The sequence below is a fragment of the Parus major genome, chromosome 2 (genome assembly GCF_001522545.3).
Source record: "Parus major isolate Abel chromosome 2, Parus_major1.1, whole genome shotgun sequence".
NCBI classification, from domain to species: domain Eukaryota; kingdom Metazoa; phylum Chordata; class Aves; order Passeriformes; family Paridae; genus Parus; species Parus major.
In genome coordinates this window covers 5,263,451-5,279,487 of record NC_031769.1, presented here as the reverse complement: position 1 = coordinate 5,279,487, position 16,037 = coordinate 5,263,451, and the positions used below count along the sequence as shown (strand labels likewise).

The window sequence follows — 16,037 nt, the reverse complement described above, 5'->3', positions numbered from 1 at the left end:
TTTGGGGTGGGACAATGTAACTCTTTGTCTCCCCTGAGGCCGCTGCCACATCTGCCTAATCAGGAAATCATAGGGGGTGTTTGAAAATTTCCTCTGGCACTATCAGCCCTGAAGTTTAAGCAATTATTACCACTTTTTCCCAACCCCAGCACCCTGTTCCAAGATTTTAAAGGCATGAAAAAGGCAGAAATGCCACTTTTTTTGTCAATCATTTATTTAATAATAAATATTTTTAGGGATACCATATTTCTCATGTGTTATATCCCTTCCTAGATTCAATATTCTCTTCCTTTATCTTGCTTTAATTCCTTGCTTCTTGACTTGTCATCTGAAGTGCAGGTAGACAACGCAGTTCAGTCAGTATAAGTGTGTTGTTTTCTAAAGTGGTGTTTGCCCTCCTGCTTTGTGTTTTTGCTGGTTTCCCAGTTCCAGCTCTGCTAGTAGCCTGACTTTGGTGAGTCAGTTTCATTTGCCACCCAGATTAGAAAATTGGATCAACTCACGAGACGAGTTCTAGAACCAGCATGGAAGGTGGATTAGGAGTGGTCAGCTGTGACAGACAAGGGGAGCTGTAGGAAAAGAGAGGGCAGGACTATAATCATCCAGCAAGCTGTTAATAGCAAACTGCTGGACTGGCTCCATGCTGTGCTCTAACTCCACTTTAATATTCTTCATTCTCTTCCAACTGCTATTTAACTCTTTTCTGTCTTGTTTTGAGTGTGATTTCATGGTCACTGCAGTCTCTGCCCCTCCTGCCACCAAAAGCAGTTTGCTCCCTAGCTGCATTTATTCCCATTCCTTCCAGGTGGTGTTTGTGTTGCCCTGCCATGAGACAGCCTGAGGAGCTGGGCTGCTTGGAAGCAAAGCTGGTGGCAGTAGGAAAAGAATTCACTTGTAGTCAATGCTTTGGTGTATCTTCATGAAGAAAGGGCTCATTCTTGCTCATTCTCATTTGTGTGGCTCCTTCTGTTAATACACCTCAGTACACAACAAAAAATTTTGGTGCTCAGTACCCAGCACCAGGAAAAATACTGGTTTTGTTTAGGGATGTTGACAAATAAAGAATGCTCAAGTGGCCCAAGGGGGAGCTGTGACAAGAAAGAGAAGGTGGTGAAACCTCCCCTTTTCAGAGGCAGCCAGATTAGCTGGGGTAATGTGTCTGACTACTACTCTATCCATTTGTGTGAAGTGTGACTCTTACCTTTGTAGAGGACCAATGCTTACTCACTGTATGTGATTTCTGTAACAGTTGGAGTGTTAAATCAAAGATGTGGTGTAATCATAGAATTACTTGGATTGGAAGGGACCTTAAATATCACCTAGTTCCAACCCCCCTGCCATGGGCAGGGACACCTTCCCCTAGATCACATTGCTCAAAGCCCCATCCAACCTGGCCTTGTTAATCTTTTCTGTAAAATAGGTGTGATCCAGAAACCTTCTTATTTGAGAAATACTATATGCTGTAAACTGAATCAGTTTAAACAGCAAAAATATGGTAGCATTTCTGGAGTTGCTACTTTATTTTTGAATAGTTTTATATCTATTAAAAAAAAACAAACAACAGAGTTAGTGGAAATGGCACACAGAAACTTTCCTCAGTACTCTGAACTACAGAAAGAACTGTGTTTCAGGACTTTGATTCCTTGGGGAGAAACACACAAATCCAATAATATGATAAAACTTTTCAAAGTAAAAATGCTTCAAATTGCTGTTTAGAACAATTCTATTTTTCTAATCCCAAGTGACCACCAACAGTATATTTCTAGTGTCAAGTGTGGGAGTAAGTAGAGAACTCAGCTATTCAGACGTGCTAAAGCTGCAGAAATCATTTTCAGATGTGTGCAGTAACACATGTCTGTAAATAAATGAACCTTATTTACAGGGGACAAATGGGAAGCAGGACTTGGGCCTACATTTTACTTTCTTTGACTTGTGAATCACTCAGATGAATCTGGAAAAATGCTCCCTGTCAGTAGTTCACCATTCCCTTTGCAGTGTGTCTCAAAGATTAAATCTTTCCAGCTGACTTTTCTCTATCTGACAAATATGTTCCAGAATGGAAATGTACTGTCGGGAATTGACTGAGAGATTTGAAGATGTTTGGGTTGTTTCTGGACCTCTTACCTTGCCTCAAACAAATGGTGATGGAAAGAAGAGTGTTACTTATCAGGTATGTATATATGTTGCTGGGATAATAGTGCAGTTGTAATTATATCATAATTTGATAAAACAAAAGTTGGGCATCTTTGTACAGGAAAAATGCATAAAATGTGCAATACTTGTTGGGACAAGATTAGCAGAAATGTTACATCTTGCCTATACATGAAGAAGCATAATTTTAAAATAATTTGTTTATTTATAGAGATCTGTTTCATATCCACAGTCAGCAGTAGAACTGTTCATCCAGTCAGAATCAATGGGGTTTGTTAATGCACAGACATCTATTCAATCAATTTCTTCATGTGCTTTAGAAACAGTGGAATGCAGAGGTAGTATGGGTCTCTCCAAACTCTTTAGTTTATTGGAGTGCCAGTGCTCTGGCAATTGTGTGCTGCTCCACCACAGGCATCACTTGGATGAGGCCTTGCAGCTGAGATTCTGAGCATGCCACAGTCACTTGCAAGACTTAGTGCAGTGTAATCACTGGTCAATGGTACTGATACTCCCCTTCATTTAGCTCCCTGTTTTTATTACCTGCTTAAAATACTCTGAAGATTTATCATGCACAGTCTGTAGAAACCATCACTGACAGACAGATGGGACAGGCTTTGAAGCTGAGGTGAATTTATTGTTGCTCTCCCAGAGTTATTCGTAGTAGGCTTGTGTTTAGACATCTGTAAGGTTTGAGAATGGTAAGTTACTCAAGAGAGTTGCCTTCTGCCCCCACTGCAATGAGATTTATTTCTATTTGCAGTTGCAGATGAAAGCTGGCATAATGCAAATAATAAATGCTGCATTTTGCACCTCTTGAAAAAACACTTTTCCTTGAAAATAAGTAGTTGAATCAACTGCAGCTTCAGCTTATGAGCAATTCATCTTCCAACTAGTTCTCTGAGGAGCAATGAATGAACTTGCCAAAACAACCTCCTATTTCAGAGGGATGTGAGAGACCCAAAAGGGAGAGATGTTCATCTTTCAACACTGGCTTGTTTTGCAGTGAGTGTTACACATTATTTCTCCTTTGTAAATACAAAGGTGATTTCCATTTGATTGTACTTGCAGCTCAGTCATCATAGAATGTGATTTTTCCCATTTGCTTTTACCATTTTACTTCTTGAGAATCTGTTCCTTATGTCCCCAGCCACACACATCAAACCTTGACTGTCACAAAATCTCAGCTTTGGATTTGGGTTTCTTGTTTTTGGGGGGAGTTACGCATATGAAAGTGCAGTAGTAATAAGTTACCTTCTTCATGTTGAGTAGCAGTTCCAAACTTCATCTCTCACCACATCTTTGTGAGGGAGGTGCAGACTGTGCTCATTTTTCAAGTGGATGAATGCTTTAGGGATATGACCAATGCCAGATGATAAATTTGTGGCAAAGCCAACTTTAGGTCGGCTGTCATCCTGTGTCACCCACAGGTGCTCGCTTCACCATTGCTCCTTCCACATTCCAGAGTTTCTTTTGTCTGCTAGTGCTGATGACTGCCAGATCCTTCCACAAAATGCTTGATTACCCAGCAATAGAAATACAATATGGCAATAGAAAACAAGCCATACTGGGTTTACTGGCTGTGTTTTGTACTGCTGTAGAAAGATTGAGGCAGCACACAGAGTAGTTCAGTGCTTCTCAGTGACAGCATGAGATCTGTCCAAAAGCACATAGCTGGGAGCAGGAGGGAGATGTTCCCTCTCAACAATCTTCAACTGAGCATTTGGTTTCCTGTCACTCAGAATGGTAGAGAGTTCTCCAGGCTTGCACATGGCTTGCTGGGATTTGCTTCCTTGTAGCTGTCAAGATACTGCATTTATTTTTCATCCTTAAAAAATCTATTCATCTTGCATAGCAAAGAATTAAAAATCCTGAGCTGCCTTGAACATTTTATAAGTGGAAATCATTTCCAGGAAGAAGTTAAATCATCTATCAACTGCATCTATCAATGGATTCACTTTAATCTTGCTCATCCTTTTCTCGTTCTTCTCTAGAGAAAGTGTTTACTTAGAAGAGGAATATTGCATTTTCTGAGAAATGACTGTCATTCTCAGTCTTGGTTTTGAAATGTAAATTTTAGTATTCCACAGGTAAAAATCAGAGCAGATACTGCATCTTACTGGCTTTATTCAAAATAACTTGATACCTGGGTAGAGTGGTGAAATAATACTGGCACAAAATACCCATACAATTGTGATTCTCATCTCATTCAATTCTTGTCTTTTGTCTTCATCATCTTTGGGTTTGATGACAACACAGGTCTCTTGGGAATGTTTTGCCAGTTTTGGTCTTACTATGAACTTAAGTTCAGTATAGGATTGAAAATGATGAAGTGATGGTGTTCCTGTTTGTGTGTCACCACTTGTTCACATTCATAAATCCTTTTACTCAGCTTCCTACAATGAGATTCATTATGTAAATTGATTTTTATTTGAGTACAGATAATACTGTCTCCAGGTGGGAAAAGTAAAATAGTGGGTTTTGGGTTTGTTTATTTGTTCAAAATATTAAACTGTTAATTGGAGTCCTCTAAATAAATACAGGCAGAGAACCATGGGGTTCTTATATTTAGAAATTTCTTCATGCCTTAAGTTTTTGTGCTTTGCATTGCAGTTGTGCTTTGAGGAGAGAGACTTCAGAGTAGAGGGGAGTGTTGGGTTTGTTTGTTTTTCTTTTATCAACACATACACTTAGAGGACGAAACACAGCGTGTCAAAGTACTGGAGAGAAGTTCAAACAAACACCTTGGATATAATTGTAGTCATTGCCATTGATTTTGGTAGTGTGGGATTCTGCCCCTGAAGGAGGAGCACCAAGGGTTGTGAAGGGAAGATACCTCTTAGCTGTCTTGCAGAGTGAAGTCTGCTCAGTTGACACAAATGACCAGACTGAAAGGGGTTTTAGTCCTCATTGTTTGGGCATGAGAAGCTGGTGTGAGATGTCCTTTCCTTCCTCTGTGCTGTTCAAGGAGAAGTGCTGCAGTGCACACGAGAGTGCTGAAACTCTCAACCTGTAATCTGCCCATGCCGCTCTTAAGGCTCAGCTGCTCTCTAATGTTTTTGTTCTCTCAGACTAGAGCTGTGAAAGGGAAAAAAAGAGAACACAGAAGTGCTACAGTGAATTTGTCTGGATTGATTTGTTTCAGATCATCTCTTCAATCTTAGTTTCCTTGTTTTTGGCTAAAGGAGTGGTGAAATATGTATCCATGGTTTTACTCATGGTGCTTTTCTCATCAGACATCCAGAAAGGTTATTTTTAGATCACTATAGAGGAGAAACAGAGTCATGGCTTTGTTCCCAGTTCATGCTTGGACTCTGGTACCATTTGCTCTTTAATTCCAGAAAGGGAATTAACCTTGAGCTCCTTAGATGCCAGCATTGTTCTGTCTATTGGCTGTACTTGTGGTATCCTCAGATATGTTCTGTCATTTCATCTGTCTCCAGCGGAGATTTTTATTGCAAGGAGTAGATTGATGACCATGCTTGGTATCTGAAAAACATATTTTGAGAATATATGTAGAATAGAATGCCAACAGGAAAAATCTGTTCTGTGTCATTGCAGAGGCAGATGCAGGTTTTTCATCTTTGTCCAGATCAAATCAAAATGACATTGTCTTGTTTCATACATTACTGCTCTTCAGTGACTGTCACTTTAGTGATTTTCCTCTGTCAGCAGATTTGGAGTTTGAAATAAAAATTTTGCAATAATTAACTACGTCATGCTCAGTGCTCCACCCTCCCCATTCCCATGGCCATCCTAGTGAATGCTATTTCAAGAATTGGCTGTGGCTGGCAAATGAAAATACAGTTTAGATAACATTTTGTTTGTTGTTTGAAAAAGACATTCTAATGTACTTTTTACTGATAACATGAGGTTCATACTGGAGTCGTGTGTGCTATTTAATTTTCTAAATTGAATCACCAGGCTGGGCCAGAGAGGCACAATAACTGTTCCAGAAGGCACGGGTGTCATCTCTGTCTGTGGCAAATAACTGGGAAACAAATTGCACCTCTCAAATATAAGATGGTACTTTATGGTTTTACCCAGTTAACTTTCAGAACTAGTAGAGGTTGTCTCTTACTAAGATACTGTAGGAGAAGGAATGCTTGTTAAAGGAGGAAATAAACCTGGGAACTATTCCTTATTTGTTGGCAGCTCCAAGTGTTTCCAAGGCTACAGAGATAACTACTGGATGTAGGTCCTCACAGATTCTCATAAACTTTATGCAAAGGGTTCAATCTTAGATGAGCTGGTGGAAACCATCAGAGCTTTGTCAGCCCTGGATTTAGATGTGAGGTACAAATGAATGGAATAGACACTGGGTTAAGGTGAGAGGAGAAGAAACATTGAAGGTGCAGGAGAGATTAATCAGATCTGCTTTTATTTAGCACTGTACCCATTCTGAAGGTTATGCTTCATATGAGCATATAACTTCATATGAGTTATAGGAAATGGGGTGTTAAGGACTGTGGTGGATTCATTTATAAGTAAATCTAAGTGGATTCTGTGCAAGCAGTAGTCTGTCATCATGTAAATACAATTTATTACAGATGTGATATATATACATTCCCTCTTTATTAAAGAAAAAAAAAGGGGTGAGGGCATCTGTCTTTTAATGTCATAACTCTGTATTCAAAAGAGTAGCTGTTTTTTCTACCATCTCTTGGCTTTTTTTTTCCTTCCCTTTTTAGGATTGCCAAACGTTTTGGCAATAGCAATCAGACCAACCATAACAAATTAAATTTTCCTGAAGTACATGCATTTGCATTTTGGAGTGCTTGGCTGTGCAGATTGTTACTATGATTTTTATCTGTAGTGTTTTCTGGTTTGTGTGTTGCTAGGTCTGCCTTCACACCCCTCAGTTCTTCTCAGTGCCATCTGATAGAGCTCTCTCAAATATTGGGGGAAAACACTCTGGGCAGAATCAGTGCTGCCTAACAAACCCAGAAGGAACTTGAGTGAAGGCAGTTAATGCTGTCACAATGATCGAGTAAATAAAGTGACACTGATAGTAAATGGAATGTTTTGTACTGCCAGAAAGTCTGTTTCTGTGCAGAATTCAGTGTCAAATGATAATAAAGCTCTGGGTTGCCAAACGTGGCATCACATCAGCAGGAATGATGTTATATCTACAGTGGAAGATCTGATGGACATGGTCAGTATCATGCTTGGGGAACAGGAATGATTCCTTGAATTCTGTCCTCCAAGAAATGTGATGGAAGTGTTAATTTTGCTGCTGCCAGGTGGAGGGGGAAGGACTCTGTCACAGGGAGCTGGTTGTGCTTCTTTTTAGATAGTTCTGTTTGCATTTCTGGCTCAGTTCTAAACTCAGGTTAGAAACTCATAGAGTGAAGAAACAGCTACTGGAGTGTCAAGGGAATTGCTGGACCTGACATTTTAAAGTATTTGATGATGGTACCGTCTGATGAAAGGACTCTTCAGTGTGTGCTGGTGGTTAAGGCATGATTGAGTGTGATTTCTGTTTGCCAGGTTCTGAGAGAATCACAGATAATTGACAATCCAGAGTTGCCTCTCACTGATGAAGGGCTTGTTAGTCCCTTCTGCTGATTCTGTGCATGGTGGATTTTCAGTTTCTAGTCACTAGGTGGCAAAATACCACTTTTGGATTCAGGAGCCCTTTCTTTTAAAAATGAGCTGTACCCTTGCAGAGGAAGATAATTTTTTTTCAATCTGTGAAGCTGTAACAAGCCCAGTGTAAAATGAAAATTTGATAACATTGGTTTGTGTTTAAAGTTTCCAGTAATAATAACACCCTGTTTTCTTCTCATATAATCTCAGCTGTTCTGCCATTATGTTTCTTCTATGACTTTTCACTTGTTCATGGAGTTTTCTATCTCATAAACTCCAAACTGACATTTTTAGGGACTGCCTTGTATTTATCTGATTACCACCATGAAGGTGGCATTAGTTCATGCCAGATGCTTAAACTTACTCTAGATGCCATTAGCAAATGTCTTCATTATTTATTTTGATACTTAAGGACTCCACAGGTGTTATCAAATTTGCTTCATCTGTTTTTAAAACCTGCAGTCAAGAACAGGATTTGGCCAAAATTAGGAAGAGAGCCAAGCTTAAGGCAAGTCCTCATCCAATGACTTGGCTGTAAGACTGAATTTATCAAAGCTCTCTGAATTCTCTCTGATTTAAGAAATGTTCTGCCCTTATCTCTCCCTGTGAGCTTTTTAGGTTTTTTACAACTGCTTACCAACACATTTGTTATTTTAGTGATAGGCAAACATCTCTGAATGTCAGCAATTGCACACATTTTAATGGTCTGCCCTCATGACAGCTGTCCATGTTTTAATTGGGCTTTGAGAACAGTAGCAAATTCACACACACTTGTAGAATGTCTGTAATGATAAAAAAATAAAAACACTGCTCTGAAAATGACATTATGATAATGGTACATTATTAGGTGATACTACTTCAGTCAAAGAAACAAAAATGAAAGGAATAAGTAGCTGCAAAAATTTAGGGCAATGCACATTCTTACACTGAATTAACATAGACAGCAAAGCATCTGAAATTTCACATTGGTTTCCCAAATGATGATGGGAAAGAAATATATTTAATGCTATAAAAAGAAGGCTTTTAGCTTGAGTGCCTTTTTTTTCGTGTTATGAGCCTGTTGAAAATTCGGAAGATTAAGCAAAATTTCGTAGCAATTACAAAATGGGAATTTTCAAAAGATTGCACAAAAATTTGCCTTGTGGGCTGTTACCAACATGGTGTGAAAGCATGTGGGGCAGCAGTGATTTCAAAAGGCCATTGCTATGTTTTCTTGCTTGTATTGGAGCACAAAATTCCTCTTAGAATCACAGATACTCTTAAAAAACTTCTGTTCCTTTCCAGCTGGGACAGAGCCTGTTTCAGGCCTTGATTTCTGAAAGATCATCTGCTGCTTGTGGATAGACAGGCACAAATCAAAGTCAACATCTGTGTGTGGATAATCTTGAGCCATTTTCCATCCTGTTACAATAGGAGCATATGCTCTCTGCCAGGCAAAGCAGTGAGATAAATGGGATGGTGCAGATCTGGATAGTGATTGAGGCTGCTGAAGTTGGGGAGGAAAATCCTCTAGGTGGCAATAGGAAATGGAATTGTGGAGTTTGTTTTTCCTGCCTCTTTCTTCTATTCCAAACTTCACTTTTTCACTTCTTTCTCTGGAAGTTGAGCTGCTGTGAGGGCAACTCTATGGAAACATTTCTCTGCAGCTTCTCTGTTTACTCCCATAAAACAGCAAAGTGTGGAATATTACTGGGAGCAATGGTGGAAACACTTGGCTGTGCTCCAGAACTGCATTTCCTTTTTTAACAGAAATCATTGGGTCACACTGCAGAAATCACTGGTGATGCATCCTGTGCATGGTGCACATAAAGTGTTAAACTGCAGAAAAAGACATTTATTCTTAGTTATGCATATTTACTCTTGTCAGAGAAATCAGGCACTGACCTTTGATGGTGTTATTCTCCAACAGAATTAGCTGGGCATAGGATTTTTATGCCCTGTTTTGAGTAAGGAAGGGACACCTGTGGACTCTGGCAGTTTGGCAGCCTGAAGAGGGTTTTATCTGCTTTTACAATATTAGCACTCAGTGAAGTCATTGCAGTAGTAGTTTGCTGCTGTTCAGAGAAATTGGTAGGAAGCCTATGCACTGCTTAAATTTTACAGAAATTCTCAAAAGAGAGTTTACATGGAACTGCAATGGTGCATAAATTACATATGACCATTACATACATGGAGTTGAATATAGATCTACATTTCTCAAAAGGCCAGCCCTTCCTTCGTTTTAAACTAATCCTCTCTTTTTCATCTCTTCTCTCTTCCTAGGTGCCCATACTATGCATAAAAATGCATTATTTTGCATAGAATATATATATTTGCATAATATTACATAAGCACCGGTTCTGTTTTCCCTTAACACCCACTTGAGGAATTCAACATTTCCATCTCATACCTAACTGTTCTGTGTGCAGCTCTATTCATTCCCCAGCCTCTCTATCCACCCACTCAGCCCTCAGCCTCAATCCCCAGTTCCCTCAGCTCGCTCCACACGTGTTCACCTGTTTGTTTTACATATTCCATGTACCTCCCTAATTGGAGATCCTTGTGCAGCTCCATCTGTGTGCTCGCCCTTCCTCTGGTCTTTTATGCACCAGAGTGAGGATGCTGGATGTGGATGTGTGTGGGAGGTGTGGAGAAGGAGGGAGCCGAGCTAAGGAGGGCCTGGTACAGATCCATGGATTTGTAGTGGGAAAAGTGTGCAAAGAGGCCTGGAAAAGGCCACACTGCATGGGAATGCTGCAGGTCAGGAGGTTGCTGGCCCAGGAGGATGCTGAGGACTGGGGTTTAGCCTCACTACTGCCTTCTCTCAGGAGGCTACAGCCTCTTTCTTCTCCTCTTCCTCAGCTTCCTCCCTGCTGTAGGAATGAGCAGGAGGTGGGGTTGCAGTGCAGGCTCTGCAAGCTCACTGCTCCTGGGGAGAAGGGGAGCCCCAGCCTCCTGCCTTTGGCAGTGTCATCACTGGGTGCCCTTGGGTGAACATGGAAATATGAACTCCTTACTTTCCCCTTCAGGGATTTTCTTGGCTGTCTCCATCTCACCCCCAGTATTTTGTAGGTACTCCCCAGCTCAAGTGCTACTGATCTCAACTAGGTTAAAACTCCCAGCACTATTCATTTTGTAATTCATTGTTAACTCACCAGATACAACAGTGTGCTGCTACATTGGTTTTAATACATTTTAGCATTACCTGTGCATCAGTCAGTTTTGATTATTTATGGTGTTGGTCCTGGGGAGCTGTAGCTCTGGTTTCACATACACAGAATGCTAAATGCAAAGTGCTTTGACACTCAGGAGCTCTCATTTCCCTATCAGCTCATCTGTCATCATTGAAAGGGAAAGGTGATTTGGCATAAGGAATTCATTCCTTAAGCAGTTTCAGTGGCTGGTTGATGTCTAGGCAGAGTATTACTTGGGAGAAGGTTGGTGGCATAGCTGTGACAATTTTTCTAAGAAAACAACAACCAAATAATCCAACCCACCCTCAAAAAACCAAAACCCAACCCAACCAACCAAAAAAACCCAGAACAAGAACAAACCTACCCAAAAAACACACAAAACCCCACCTTCCAAAAAACCCCAAGCAATGAAAAAAGTTTAAACTACAGCAAAACTATTCAATAGCCTGGCTTAGGGCAAGGGATGGAACACAGTAGATAAATCTAAGAGCATGTGTTTTCCAGCAACAGGAGTAATGTTACTACTACTATGTTATTGCACAAAAAAATGAAAAAAAATTATCAGTTTTCCCTTTCTCCTGAAGGTCCTTTCTCTGGTTTTGGTCTAAAACCAGTAAGACTTTAGGACCAGTCATTTAAAAAAACTGGTAACAGAGGTAGAGGACACAAATCACGGAAAGAATTTGTAACTGAAATTTAATTAACTATTGGAATAGACCAGCATGAACCTTGGTTTGGTAGCCACAGGCAAAATTTAATTTTAAAAATGTATTTTCATTTGCAAAAGGGCTGAATACTCAGAGAAAAGTGTACATAGGAAGTGTTTATTATGTGATTGAGTTATACTCAATATATGAGTGGACAAGGTATGTTTTTGTCAGTGTTGGCACTGGATTAGTTTGTAAAATATTTACAATTAATGTGATAAATACCTGCTTTCCCTGAAATGGTATTTTAAGTCTATCTAACAAAAGCTGTCAAAAAAATGAAAACAATCAGTCTTTGCTTTTGCAGGTATTGCAAATCCTGGAAACAGCACCAAATTACTGGATTTTACATACAGAATAAAATGCCTTTGTAGTTTTTGTAAGGGATCTGCATCTTTTTCTTCTGTTGCAATTAGAATAAAAGCATGGATTTGAGAAGGGTACTTACAGAAGTGTTATACAAAACTCGGATTTTCCATGTGTGAGCCTGTTACAGTCTCTTAAGATGACAGATTCAGTTCAGCAATAGCAAAGAAACAGAAAAGCCTAATTTAATGCATGCATGAGCATAATTTTTTAAGTCCTGGAGAGATTATATTTGCCATCAATAGGTGTATTCCCCTGGAGTTATCCCTGGCACAGGATGCAGTGTCTGCTATGTGCATGTGAGTGTGAGACTTCAACAATCCTGGTCCTCCACTCTTGGGGCTCCCCTTAAATCCCTGGATCCTGGTCTGTGGGACACAGGAGGAAACCCAACATGTATGAGCATTGAAGCTGGATTGTAGGGAATTTATGGAAGAACTAGGTGCATTTTGTTTGGATAGGCTTCTCTTCCAAGAAGATACTGAGTTACTGAATGTACTGTATATCCAGATTCCCTCAAAAAATGCTTACTTAGGTAAAGTAGCTTTTAAATGCTACCTGGGTGTGGGTAATAGAGAAAAAAATAAGTGACAGACGGTAACTTAGAGTTGATTTGAAATGCATATTAAAATCTCCATGATTTGGAATTGTCATGTCAGAACTTTTATTGTATGTTATAATATTAAGTTATTGTAGTTACAAAAAGGAGAGAGGCTCCAGAGAGAGGGAACATGAAGATGTGGTGGTGGACTTAGCAGTGCTGGATTAATGATTGCACTTGACAATTTTAAAGGTCTTTTCCAACCAAAACAATTCCATGATTTTGTATCTGTAACAGTCCTTTCCTTTTGGCAGGTGATTGGAAAGGATGATGTGGCTGTACCATCCCACCTGTACAAGGTGATCCTCGCCAGGCGGAGCAGAACGTCCTCAGAGCCCCTGGTCCTGGGAGCTTTCGTGGTGCCAAACGATCCCATAGGCTTCAGCCACCAGCTCACTGACTTCCAAGTCAGTGTTGAAGACCTGGAAAGAATGTCAGGTTTAGTTTTCTTCCCCCAGGTGGACAAGACCAAAGATGTTAAAAATATCTGTGAGGTGGATACCTGCAGACTGATGGGCTTCAAGGAATTCACGCTGTACATCACTGCCCGCAAAGTGCAGAGCGCCCGGACGCTGCACCGGCTGGAGAAAGCCATGGCAGAGTTACAGGAGGCAGGAATTGAGCCTGATGACTATCTCCTAAAGCTTTACAAGAAGAAGGAGGAAGAACTGCTGCAGGAAAAGCCAGTAGCAGCTAGAGAGGGGAGAGCTGGCTGAGTATTCAGGAAGTTGTTTGGGTTTTTGGAAAGGGGAACTGAAGGCAAACACGAAGATGAGGGCACATTGACTCATCCTTTTTTGAGTTGTGAAAACAATAAAGAAATATTTGGAAGCTAATTGGTTTGGAATAATGCTCATTCTTGTGTAACATGATGCAAACGTGTGGTTGGTTGCACTACTTAGACATGGGAAGTGTAAGGGATCCATTTCTGGCCTGGGTAGATCACTGGGTCTCCAGGAAAGGCTTTGTGCTGTTTTCCACCTGGGATGTCAGACTTGGGGTTTATGTGGAATCACTTCTAGGAATATCAAAAAGATAGACAGTAGACACCTTGGGAATACAAGTGGAACATGTTTATGTGGAATTCCACCCCCAAATGTCTCTCACTGCAGTGCTGTAGAAGCAATTGTACTTTCCGTAATATTTTGAAAATTAAATTGATTAAGAATTATTTCATTTAACACTTTTATTAGAGACATGTAAGACATAATATGGTCTTCCCTTAGTTGTATTAACCAAAACCTCACCTGATCTTGTATGATTTGAATACTTCAGCATGTCAGGAGCTCACAATTGTTATCATTTGTGACAAACTTATTCCACCATGTATAATTCTGCAATTTTTGGTAAGAAAACCCCAATAGAACTAAAGTTTAATCAAGTGCCTACCAGTGTAGTTTGGGTTTTCACAAATTAAAGTAAGATTAATATTTAATTTTCACCACTAAGTTCAGATAAACATGTTTTCTTGCATATTGTTTGATTTCAGAGGTGAACACTACTTTCTTTTTGGTTGTTGTAGTCACTCACTGGCTTTTTTCTGCCTTTGGACTATAAACTCTGCAACAAAACTTGTTTATTGACTGAAAATGCATTTCCAGTTCTTTTTAGTGGCAACTGATGTTTATCAGATTTACATCTACTTGGAAGATGAAATGAAAATTTTTTCATTAGTTTCGTACTTTTATTTGTGCAACTTATTTTGACTTGTATCCTCTGACATCTTCCATCTGAAAAGAAAGAGTAAAATCTGGAAATATTTAGCATTTTTTTGATGGTGAGACTTGATAAACATTTAGAGTTTGTGCTATAAAAACACCTTCGTTAGTTTTCACATGAAAGAAGGGTCGTGTAGTGCCTGGCTGAATGGGGATGTTTTCATAAAGGATGAATCAGGAGCATTATTTGGATGCTGTGAATCATCAGCTGGGGCTTCTAAGAGCTCTGTAGTTTCCTTCTCTGCTCAGTTGCAGTATCCCAAAGCAGATCACTTCATAAAGCAAGCCGTGGTTCCCATGACACTTCTGTGTTTGCCAAGAACATGTACTCAAAATCCAGACATTTAAATCCAGAGAAATGTCACTAGCTAAGGACATCATAAAAACCTACTGCTCACATGAATCAGAGACAAATTGGGTGAGATCCTGACAAAATGTTTGCTCATTTCGATTTTAGCCCAGAATTGTGGTTGAAAATCCTATCAGATGTAATAAAAGCAGTAAATTGCAAATCAAGAAGCCACATTTCCTTTTGCAGAATATGGAAGGTGTCAGGGGAGTGGAGCAGGGTCGTCTGGAGTAACAAAATGCCAAATTCTTCACGTGCCTCTTGGTGGTCCAGTGAGTGTTTCACTGGAGTCCAAGCAGCCTTTAGGCATTGCCATGCTCTCACCCTTTGAAACCTGCTCAGTTGCCCTTTGCATTCTCTTTTTCCCCATTCTTTGAATTATTTATGGTTTTTAATTCAGCCTTCCACCTTCCTCTTCATCCTTTCAGCTGGGAGGTTGCAGATCTCCCCTGTGGTGCTGACACCCCCAGGGATGGCTGAAGCAGATCTCAGTGCTAGACAGTGGTGTCCATCCATAGCAAAAACCTGCCTTGGGACAGTGCCAGGGGTGTGTGAGCAGCTCCAGGAGTGTGGGAGGAGTTCCAGGAGTGTGTGAGGAGCTCCAGGGGTTGTGAGGAGCTCCAGGGGTTGTGAGGAGCTCCAGGTGTGTGTGAGGAGCTCCAGGGGTTGTGAGGAGCTCCAGGGGTTGTGAGGAGCTCCAGGTGTGCGTGATGAGATCTAGGTGTTTGTGGAGGAGCTCCAGGGGTTGTGAGGAGCTCCAGGTGTGCGTGATGAGATCTAGGTGTTTGTGGAGGAGCTCCAGGTGTGCATGAGGAGATCTAGGTTTATGTGGATGAGCTCCAGGGGTTGTGAGGAGCTCCAGGTATGTGTCAGGAGCTCCAGGAGTGTGGGGGGAGTTCCAGGTGTGTGTGAGGAGCTCCAGGTGTGTGTGAGGAGCTCCAGGTGTGCGTGAGGAGCTCCAGGTGCCATCCCTTGCTGCTGACAGCTCGCCACTGTGACAGCAGCGGGAGCACCGAGCACATTCCTGTGGAGTCCTGCTGTGGAGACAGCTGCTCCCTCAGAGGACCTCTTCAGGCCTTACATGCCCCTTTGGATTCCTGTGAGCCCCAATTACCATAATTTCCATGCTTTGTGGCTTACAGCATGGCCTGAGCTCCCTGGATCATTTTCAGCCCCGTTTGAGCATGGTTGGTGTTCCTCAGCTCCCCTCGGAGGGCGGCAGCAGGTGGTGAACCGTGAAACCACTTCCAGAGCTGCTCTGTGCCAAAGAGAACATTCACCTGCTCCCCTCCTGCTGGTTTCCTGATCTCAATTAACTATGGAGTCTGGCGTGGAGCAAAAAAATGTGCTTTCTTTATAGTAGGAAATAAAAGATGAGTAATA

General features: G+C 40.9%; 1 protein-coding gene across 1 annotated transcript in view; it reads left to right on the top strand.

Moving 5' to 3' along the window:
* Positions 1-13,423, top strand: part of EXOG (exo/endonuclease G) — a 20,956-nt gene extending 7,533 nt beyond the window's left edge. Inside the window, exons 5-6 of the mRNA XM_015619710.3 lie at positions 2,056-2,170; positions 12,842-13,423. Coding sequence (XP_015475196.1) covers positions 2,056-2,170; positions 12,842-13,303 — 577 coding nt within the window. The 3' untranslated portion in view covers positions 13,304-13,423. The remainder of the gene's footprint in view (positions 1-2,055; positions 2,171-12,841) is intronic.
* The last annotated feature ends 2,614 nt before the right edge of the window (positions 13,424-16,037 follow it).